The sequence below is a fragment of the Anopheles darlingi genome, chromosome 3 (genome assembly GCF_943734745.1).
Source record: "Anopheles darlingi chromosome 3, idAnoDarlMG_H_01, whole genome shotgun sequence".
Lineage (NCBI taxonomy): Eukaryota > Metazoa > Arthropoda > Insecta > Diptera > Culicidae > Anopheles > Anopheles darlingi.
This window is the reverse complement of record NC_064875.1, coordinates 66798468-66807613: the sequence shown is the minus strand read 5'-3', so window position 1 is coordinate 66807613 and position 9146 is coordinate 66798468. Positions and strand designations below refer to the sequence as shown.

Sequence of the window (9146 nt, the reverse complement as noted above, 5' to 3'; positions counted from 1 at the left end):
TCTTCGGCCCGTGGCTCGTTCATTCGTGTTACGTACTGTAAACCACTTACCGATGTGTCATGCAAGCAGAGCAGCCAATTAGTAAGATCATGGAGCAGAATGTTCTCTGTATGTTGGTATGTTGGGCCAGCGTTTTTTTGTTCCCGCAATGTTCGCCTTCTTTTCGCGTTTGAGAAAACTGAGAGTCACGTCCAGTTTCGAAATTAGAGAAGCTTTTCCACTCTCAAGTGCCCCTTTTTCTTTTAGGGCGATCCGTACTTGGAACCGGAACAAACTTCAAAATGAAAGCAAGTTGAAGGATAATTGCCCTGACTGTTCTTTTCTCTACTGATTTTCACTTTAAATTGAAAAGTCACCCCAAGGGAACCGACTGTTCGATGGGCGTTCAATCGATTTTAGTCTTCGTTCAAATAATGAAATCATTGTGGCACTGCTTGTCACAAAGGATGTCAGATTAGGATCCAGAACAAATTAGACACACGACGAAAGCAGATTCCGCACCACCTGAAGATGATTAGTGTGTCTTAATGACTGCATAGTTTACGCATATTTTTTCCAATTGAGATTACAAGATAAAACATCTTTGTTGGAAAAAATTGCCACTTGGAATAGAAAACCTTCCTAAATATTCCTAAATAGTTTCAATATACACTAGAGGGTAAATAGTGTGTATTAGTACATGCTACGCACTGTACAACAATAGAGCTCCCTTAATAACTAATCAATTTTCAAACGTACTAACCTTCAATATTATAAATAAATCTACAAGAGATTTTACAACGTACAGTAACAATCATAATCAATCACTTCCATATTAAATTAGCCCTTATCTAATTTATTATATGTATACGACGAAAGAACATTGAACTAAATGATTTCTAATAAGTGAAAGACTTCTTAGAAAATAATCTAATGAAAAGAAAGAAACGACAAGAACATTATGATAATGTTTGCGACCGTTTAACACATTCACAAAAACAAACAGATTGTCACAGACATTTGAACCTTTGAATCCAAATTAAGGAATCCTGCAATCTACCATAGGGGTCCATCGCGTCAAAGGACAAAGAGAAAGCATACCAGGAGAGAGTTTGATACAGATTCTACTTTCAGTGTCGTATCATTGCACCCCTGTTTAAAACATTCGAGCAAAATAGTATAAATCGTACTGCGACGGTACCCTTATGATGTGTACGATGACCGGCATAACAGTGGCGCTGCTCACGCCATTCGATGGTATCATCCGAAAGGTTTCTCCTTAGCAATCAGGCCCATCTCTGCGACGAAGCGTTAGTAATCAACCGTCAATCGGAAGCGACATTTGCCGGTTGCCAACGGCATTTGATACTTGATAATCAGATTGTCAAATTTCATGCATCACCAGCATCAGCAGCAGCGCATCGTTCGATGAAATCTGCTTCACTTTGGACGTTTGCCATCATCGATATTTCTGCCACCGCTATCATCGGTTTTGGAAACGTGAACCAACAGCTTTCGCTTGGTGTCGAGCAATGATGAGCTATGTGATTTGAATTTCAAATAAAGCTGAACCAGCTTTTCCAATCCTCACCATGATGCTTCAAACTGTGTACCCTGCTGTTGTACTGCACAGGAAGTGCTAAATCAAGCAGCATGGAAGAAACGGAATTTCGAAAGAACATGATATAAGAAGTGTGATCGATCTGGGCGCTAGGTAAATGCGAAACATCCAAAACCGCGAACTGAAATGGACAAACAAGAAACAAATGGACGCTCGAAAAAGAACGATTCCGCTTGCAAAGACCGTTTCATGGATTTCTTCCGCGGACGAGAGAAGGCGTGCACACGTCCGATCAAATTACCGTTTGATTGTGATTTGTAATGAATGAAATGAAATCCTATTTCCGATTCTTTTGTGGCTGACTAGAACGCTTCTAAGGATGCTTTCTATTTAATACTGCCACGCCGCAAAGACTGATTGGAATTGACATTCTCACACGTACCCTTTGTGGGATACGTCAATTGATATTTATGCAGTACAATTTTGGATACATAAATCTCAGTACATAACAATACAAGAAGATAAGTGCATAGAAAACATTCACGTTTTAAAATTCCTTATCCTAGTTTCAATTCTATATATTGATTCAATTTCAACACACCGTTCGTTTTGGATTCCTTCTCTTAGTTTGTAAAAATCTGCATAATTACAAGATGAAAATAGAGATTGACCGACACAAGGAGAAGCTATATTGACAGAAACAACGACTATTAGCACGGGTCACTTCAAGTAACGCAGGGAGCACAATACAATATTCATTTAATCATTTGTCCTGTCGACGTTCGACCCGCCTATCGTCACGAATTGTCAAATTGATTCAATCAAATTATTTTCTACTTTGCTCTCTCACTCGAAACCCGTAAAGGATGGTGCAACATTGATGTTTCACACTGAATCGATCCGTCAATACAAATGTGTATGCTGGAGGATTGGTAAATTGGATACACATTTCGCAATTTAGGAAGGTTTTTATTCCGCTTGAATATATCTGACACGTTTATCATTATTTATTAGGACTGTTTCAGGAAGGACGCAGGCTTTGATGAAGCGAACGTTGTAGGATATTTTTTAAGGCTCTTTGAGAGTTCCATGAGCACGGATAATGACACGTAAGTGGTTTTTATGGCGCTACTTCGCTGTTAATCTATCCCTTTTTACGAGTGGTGCGACTCCTTCTGCGTTAAGCATAGCTGATCAATTAAACACCTTTAACTGCTTTCATAAAGGCAGTTAACTTCAAATATTTCCCGTCCCGTTTCAACTATTGCTCCGAGACTACCTTAGTTAACTTGAAAAGTAAGCATCTGGAGCAGCATCCAACGATGCGCTGTGAGAAGATAAAACCCACATTTTCTCATAAACTTTAAATCGAAACCAACTTCCGTGGCATATTTAGAACCGAAGATATTGAATCTATCGGTCCACGTTCCGGTCCACCACACGTTTATTTGTGCAAAAGATTTGAACTGCCCAAAGATGCAGAAGCAGCTTCGGATTAAAATAAAAAACAAAGTCGGTATTGTCGTAGCAGGACAATAAATGATGCAAGAAGGTCAAAAGATTTTATTATTAACCTCGTTACACACTTTACGGTAGATTCGGTAATGGCGGAACGACCTCATTGATCGAGCAGAGCCCGGGGATTTTTGGGTTTACTCCAGTGGTGCACAGGGAAGCAGTAGGTCCCTTCTTATAAACTGCACGATCCACTATGTTTGTCACTGCATAGTCGCACACCAGATAGTAATTGTGCCAACCATTTGCCAACCAGTATTGCACAGCGCATCCTACCTTCGTTGAACGATCGCTTGCCATTTGAGTGAAGTGTCCAATCGCTGGCCTAGACAGTCCGAAAGGAGAACATCGGCGATTAGTGGCCTGCTTGGTGAGCGAGCTACGTTAATCCTCACTTACCCGGTATTGCTGGCTGGGTATTTGTCAACTTGGAACTGCTGGGTAACCGTGTATTCATTCCACCAACTATTAATCATATCAGTAACTAAGGTCGCCACCGTGTTAGTCATACCGGTGAAGCTGGTGCTAGCAATGTTCTGTCCAGCCCATGCATAGACGAGCGTATTGCGGCACTGATCATGGCCAAATTTACACGAACGCGCGTTGTGTCCTGCCTGGGAAGCAAGCTCAGCGTCCCAGCTCAGCGTCCCAGCTCAGAGTGGGCATACGATTTGCGGGCGCAAATCCAGCCAACTTACCTATGGCTAGTTGTGACCGTAGTCGATTATGCAGGGAAAGAATTAAGTCCTGGAGTGTGGCATTCATGACTACGACACTAGGACTGTTGTTTGCACACAACGGGCCACCAGTCAATGGTGGAGGATTACAGCCCACGTTAGGACGAGTTCCGCAAGAGGTAATATTACAGTAGTTCTGGGCAACCAATTCTCCGATGAAGCCACAAATGACCACAACGATAGCTACGATGGAAAATATTCAAATTACAATGTTAACTCCAGCGATTTAGTAGCTGTATACTTCGGTTGCACTTCGGTACTTACCCAACACCCGACTTGCCATTATAAGTCTCGATTTTTTGCGAATTTTTGCTTTCCGAAAAACGTCTTTACCTCACAATACTGCTGGCGATACTACCAGAAACTACCTCGTTTTATATCAGGTGACAACAACCAGTTTGGCTTACAATTCTGCTATCATGCCGAACAGGGGCCAACTTCACCGATATGCAGCTGTATAAACAAATCCTGTATACGCCTCAGAAACAGGAACATAAAACAAAGAAATGGTTTTGTCTCACAAATCCGTTCGCAGCCTCGTAAAACGTACCATCCACTACGTTTTCGACTATTCCAAGAAAATAAGCACCAACGAAAACAGACACAATGCATTGTTTGGTTTTCCCTTCTGCTTGATATGAGGCCAAATTGGATAGCTACTAGAAAGAACTTTACTGTAATGCTGACTACACACAAAAAAACTAGTCTCGGGTAAGTGTTTACGCGTGGTACATGCTGCTCGTGAAGGTGAAGCGACCGGTGCCAGGTACAAAACATTTACATAGTTGTTATCGTTAGTGTCAGATACCTACTAGCAATGCGCGTCATCATTCAATCCCGATCAAGATAGGCAGCAAGGCCTCTGAAAATTTAACAAACAGTTAATGAATCGATCTTATTCGCAGAACATGCTTTCATTAGTTCTTCACCTTTATCACTTTAGTTGTGTAAGTTACATTATCTGATGACACTGATACATTATCGCTCTTCTCGAAGTACTTCTTTTCATTCGTCATTTATACACACTCTCATTTACCTAGAACATCCTTCCAAGAAGTTCAAGGCTGCTCAAGAAGCTTGGGAAATCTGCTTAATCCTATCACGGACCCCGGACACTAGCGCCTGGCTCGAGCAGGATGCGACTACCAACCCGCAAGCAGTTGATAAATATAACTAAACCCCATTGGTCCAACAAATTTGACCATCTGTAAACATTTCATCTTACGCTGAACGGGCCCAAAAAGTGCTCATCGTCCCTGTGTAATCCCCGTTTACTGAGCATAAAAGGTCGGAAGATCTATGATGCAACCACCGATACAGCTACCGTTTCGCAGTTTTCCATTCTCCAGCATCAAGAACGTGCTAATCTGCACTTTTCTTATCGCATTCGATGATACTGGTTTTTGGAGAAGATAGCACACACACTCACACAAACCATAAGCAGAGAATATGGTCAACAGGCACACTGATTCTAGCATTGTCTTGCCAAACTTTAAGAAAGGAGATTATGTAAATTTGAGGTAAAAACAATGACTGTGCATACTTCAGCGATACCTTCGGTGGACAGGGAGGTTGTTAAAAGTTATCGATCTGACGATAAATATCCTCCGTTGTCCCGATGGTGATGGTGGAGATCAGTAGATTTATGGGTCCATTTAAGCATAATTCCTGTCTACCGCGCTTCCGGCCAAGAAGAAATGGTGCGTTCCAGTTCGAGCAACATAATAACCAAGCACCACATCGTCATCGGTGTCGTCGCCGTCCGGTTTGCCGGGTATGTTAAGCTCATTTGTGAAATTTCCGGCTTTCAGAGCACACGGTAGAGCATCCGGGCACGATGGAGCGAAACGGAACTTAAACATAATTCACTGCCCAACGATGGCGCCATTTTGGGAATCCTCAGTTCACCGGGACTGGTTGGGGAGGGATGGCGGAGATAATAAGAAGTTTTTCTCGACCAAAATGTGTAATCAACTGGACCGGAATACCGAGGTGTTCGATAAAACGTCGAATGGTTCAGCATGAGTGACTGGGCGTTATAGTCAATATTGAACATCTTCCAGCGTATTTACTTTATTCATTAGAGTTTATTAGTGTGCCAGTAGGAATCCCACATTGCAACCCATGTTGCCTGTCGCTCTCGCACAAATTTTGCCCACCATCGATTGAAGATTAATGAATAATGCATTTTACGAATTTGCAAAATATTTCAATTTTACATTTTCGGTTTAGTGTTGCAGACTCCGCTTTGCACTCCGCTTGTTTGCGGCTGATAAACAAACCAGGATTTATACCCTTTCAACGAGTAGCTGGTGCTACGACTTGGTGCACCTGCGGTCATATGTATTTAGTCACGGGACTAACAGTTCACGGCCCACTGAAGTGAGTTTACGAAACATGCCAAGCAGCGCAAACAACCCAGTCGTACCCACGTCAGCAGGTTGGCGACCTACGGAACACTTTGTTTGCGAAATACATTTGAAAAACATTTTGCGAAAGGTGAAAACTGTAACGACGGACGCAGCTGATGGACTGCTTGATGAAGCGGAAGTTGAAACAGCTGTTATCGTCAGCGCGGTTTCCGCAAAGTACTCGCTTTTGGCAAATTTCCCTTGCTTCAACACCCCAACACTTTTGCATGTTACAGTTGTATGGACTGTTTTTACGCTTAAGCTGATACGCAATATGAGATTATCTGGGTTTGGGATATAGAATTCGGTACGCAGGATAACAGACTATAGTCGTCGGTGTAGTGCCCGTTTACCGGACCGACCGCAGCCCTATCTTGGGTTAAGCAATTATTGACATGAGGCTTTTGTGTTGATATTTACAGAGTAGTTCAAACAAGGCTCCCAACATTCAGAGAAAAGGACGAACGAAGCACAAGTGGTGAGGTACACGATTGTCGTCCAGAGAGATTAATCCTGTGCCCGGTCGGTACACGTACACTCAGTGGGTTCTCAGGAAGTTTCGCAAGTTCTTCGAGTGGCTAACCGATGCCTGCGGTCCGCTGTTGGCGGGGTTGTGGCGGAGTCGCTCTTTAGTTTAAAATTTTGCCAAGGAACATAGGCATAATTCAAGCAGAGCATAATTTGCGCCCCTACGTAAGGAAGCAGAATGGATTTGTAAGAGAAACGGAGTTTCGTAAACCCAAATGCACTCATCATAACTAGCTCATCATACGTAAGCCTGTGATGCTGTGCCTTTGAAATGTTTATGCAACACTCAAACTAAAAATACATTTATCAACGAATTCAATGACCTGACATCCAGCGGCAGTCAACTTTTCACAATTGTTCACAAAAAGTTTGATGCATTTCCAGATCATAAATATACTTTCAAATTGCCATCCATAAGCCGATAGGATGGATGATCGATAGTAAAAATCGCTATCGCAATACTGTACTCTATATTATTCTTGCTCGTTTTTTTACTTCAACAATCTGCATTACTGTCGTGATACATTATCACGACTCGACGGTTCGATGCATCCCCACGCTCAACCAAATTCAGGGCCCTCAACTACTAGTGGGTCGAACTGCCAGGCCCAAGGATTAAAATGCAATTAATTTGCCCATTCCGGGCAAATGGTATTTTCTCCTCGGATCAATATTTGCGGTGCTGGTATAAACTGCAATACTCTGTGCAGTATTGCAATGCTCTGTGGGACCTTTGTGAGGTGGTGACAATTGCAACTTTGCACCGGATGATGTTGGCTTATATCGTAATTCGTAAGAAACTCCCCTCATTCATGTGATCAGAGGAACAGTTATACAACTTATGGAATTATTAAGTTGAAATTTCTCCCTTGTAACTAGTATAAGGAAAAGTGAAACATACATCGCACTACAGAAAGAGAAGAACAAAGAGACATTTCACCAAAGAGACCAATGGCTATTATGTGTTAGATACCAATTTCTGTTGGACTATCTAACACTCAAGCTGGTGATAGGTTAATTAGTAGTTAATAAGATGATTCAGTTCGTCAGATCTCAAGATTGCTAGGATTAGAATTAATTGAACCAAATGTCCTACGCGACATTTTCTGCCAGAAGTCCCCTACAGCCCAGTCAATGATTAATCTTCTGCCGTTGATTGAATCTGTCGTCTCTTTTATGTGGGAAATAAGAAATAGAGCTCCCGTTAACGCGACTTCGATTTGGCCAGCAATGGGAGCAAGAGTGGACCTTTCGGGACAGGAAAATTTGTTTGATCCATCGCTGGACGATCGCTATCACCTTCGCCTTCCTACTGCGTCTGTAAGTTGTTCTTTTTTGTGGAAACACCCAATAAACTAGTCTAGTGTCGTCGTAACGGCAAATTAAAAAAAACGATCAGTCGAAACAAAAAACGAAAGAATCGAAACAAAAACGATATAAACGATACAGTGAACGAAATAAAAAACGATAAAAATTGTAATTTTCCGGGACGATGCAACCCTGCCAAAATGGAAAAGGAAAACCAAAACAAAGAAAATCGCTGAAAATTCCGGGGCTATTTAAAAAGTAATTCTGCAGAACTTACGCTACTTACGCGCGGAGTATTCAAGGTTCTAGTAATTTTTTACCTCTGTTTTTCGTTTCTAGCAATGCACTGATAAACACGACGCTGTAACTAGCGAATCGGTCTCCGTTTTTCCGACGCGTTTTGAGTCCTCAAGATGCGCAAATACCAACAACTGGCGCTTGTGCTGCTTTCGATCACCTGCGTAGTGATACTGCTGGTGTACAAGAGCGAAAACAACCGGTTAAAGTACGTGCTCGAGGTGGTGAACATCTTCGGCCGTAACGATGCGGCCAGTCTGATCCGGATCGACAACAGCAGCCGGCTTCACAGTTCGCCGTACGAGTTCGACAATCCTCTGCCGGCCTGGCAACGTATCGGCGATGGGTTCTACGTTTACTCATCATTCTGGCAGAAAAACGAGCTGGCCGCCGGGGGCACCGTGATCAGTATCGTGGTCGGGCTGGAGCAGGCCATCGTGAACTTTAAATGCCAGATCCAGCATGGAAGCAGCGATCTCGTAACCGGAAAACTGTTATTCACACGCATCGAACCTCCGACCACTGGTTCGGTGAAAAGCCCAAACGGAGAGTCGTTTGTAGTGTATAAATTCTTCTGCAAGGTCACACGAGACTTTGGCCAACCGACTGAAGTCATCTTCACCGATGTAAACCATGCCATCAAGCGGTACGTGCCACTGCGGGTCCTCGAGAGCCGTTCGGTGCGGCAACGCATGACAATGACGGCATGTGTCGATATGAACGATTATCTTGATCTGGAAGAAGAGTTCCGACTGCCCTCGTCCATACTGCAATACTTCCTACACCATCAGATTGTTGGAGTGGAGGACT

At 42.8% G+C, this 9146-nt stretch overlaps 1 protein-coding gene and 1 pseudogene across 1 annotated transcript in view; one reads left to right on the top strand and one right to left on the bottom strand.

Annotated features, from left to right (window-relative positions):
* Window positions 1–3127: 3127 nt before the first annotated feature.
* Window positions 3128–4075, bottom strand: LOC125955735 (antigen 5 like allergen Cul n 1-like; annotated as a pseudogene).
* A 4171-nt stretch (window positions 4076–8246) lies between these two features.
* LOC125953874 (uncharacterized) overlaps window positions 8247–9146 on the top strand; it is a 2183-nt gene continuing 1283 nt past the window's right edge. Inside the window, exons 1-2 of the mRNA XM_049683679.1 lie at window positions 8247–8297; window positions 8379–9146. The exon at window positions 8379–9146 is cut by the window's right edge and continues 1283 nt beyond it. Coding sequence (XP_049539636.1) covers window positions 8453–9146 — 694 coding nt within the window. The 5' untranslated portion in view covers window positions 8247–8297; window positions 8379–8452. The remainder of the gene's footprint in view (window positions 8298–8378) is intronic.